The sequence below is a fragment of the Lynx canadensis genome, chromosome X (assembly GCF_007474595.2).
Source record: "Lynx canadensis isolate LIC74 chromosome X, mLynCan4.pri.v2, whole genome shotgun sequence".
NCBI lineage: Eukaryota > Metazoa > Chordata > Mammalia > Carnivora > Felidae > Lynx > Lynx canadensis.
The window spans coordinates 6,665,798-6,666,704 of NC_044321.2; the positions used below are offsets into that span (position 1 = coordinate 6,665,798).

At 59.5% G+C, this 907-nt stretch overlaps 1 protein-coding gene across 1 annotated transcript; it reads right to left on the bottom strand.

The window, feature by feature from the left end:
* Nucleotides 1-660, bottom strand: LOC115507709 (putative claudin-24). Its single transcript, XM_030306162.1, has one exon. It carries the CDS (start codon nt 658-660, stop codon nt 1-3), a length of 660 nt encoding a protein of 219 aa, XP_030162022.1.
* Nucleotides 661-907: the final 247 nt, after the last annotated feature.

Genomic DNA, 907 nt, shown 5'->3' on the forward strand with positions numbered 1-907 from the left:
TTAAACAAAGTCTACTTTAGCAAAAGGCACTTTTCTTGAGAAGTCCAGTTTTGAAGGAAAAGAGGTGGGGTTTTCAGCCAATCTGTTGGCACAAAGCTGTGACGCGATCAGAAGAAGGCCTCCGGTCAAAAGGAAAAATCCGCCAATCCAGCCGCTGAACATGGCATTGCCGTAGTCCCACCGGGGCACGTCGGTTGGGAACTCGGGGCCCCAGAACCTCTGCACGGTGACCCGGGCGATGTAGGACACGGGCACCAAAGTGGCGAGTCCAGCGAGGAAGAACAGAGCTCCCCCTGCAACGTTCGTGCTTCTCTCCAAAGAGCTTCCCTGGTGGCCCCCGTACCTCACACGTGTCAGTCCCAGAAGGACGGCCACCAGCCCGAGCGAGCCAGCGACGCAGGCGCCACACATGAGGATGCGGGCCACCAGCATTTCGGTGGCCAGGTCCCGCAGGCTGGCAGAGGCCTGGCACACACGGCCACCCGTGTCTTGAATCACACACGTTTCCCACAGGCCCAGCGTGTACTTCTCACTCTCCAGTAAGCCCGAGGAGAGGGTCAGCCACTGAGGGATGCAGAGCGTCACCAGGGAGCACACCTGGCCAGCCAGGGAGCCCAAGAGCCCCGCGTTCTTGACCAGGCGGAGCACCCCACTCGTCATCTCGCTGGCCAGGCCCGAGTCCGCTGGGGAAACTGCGTCTCCACCTAAGAGCAGGGCGGCTTTGCAAACATGACTCACTCCTTGGTTAACCAATCAGAATGCGGCGGCTATTGTTCACCCTTCATGAATGCAGACGGGCACCTACCATTAAAATAGGCCCGACAGAAAAGCCCGGGCGACCCAGGCCGAGGGGGAGGACAGGCGGGCTGGGTCAGGTAATACGCACTTGGGAGAATTCTTCCCAGTT

What these genes read in the sequence shown, in the direction of transcription:
- LOC115507709 (XM_030306162.1), bottom strand. Translation starts at nt 660, where the DNA reads ATGACGAGTGGGGTGCTCCGCCTGGTCAAGAACGCGGGGCTCTTGGGC.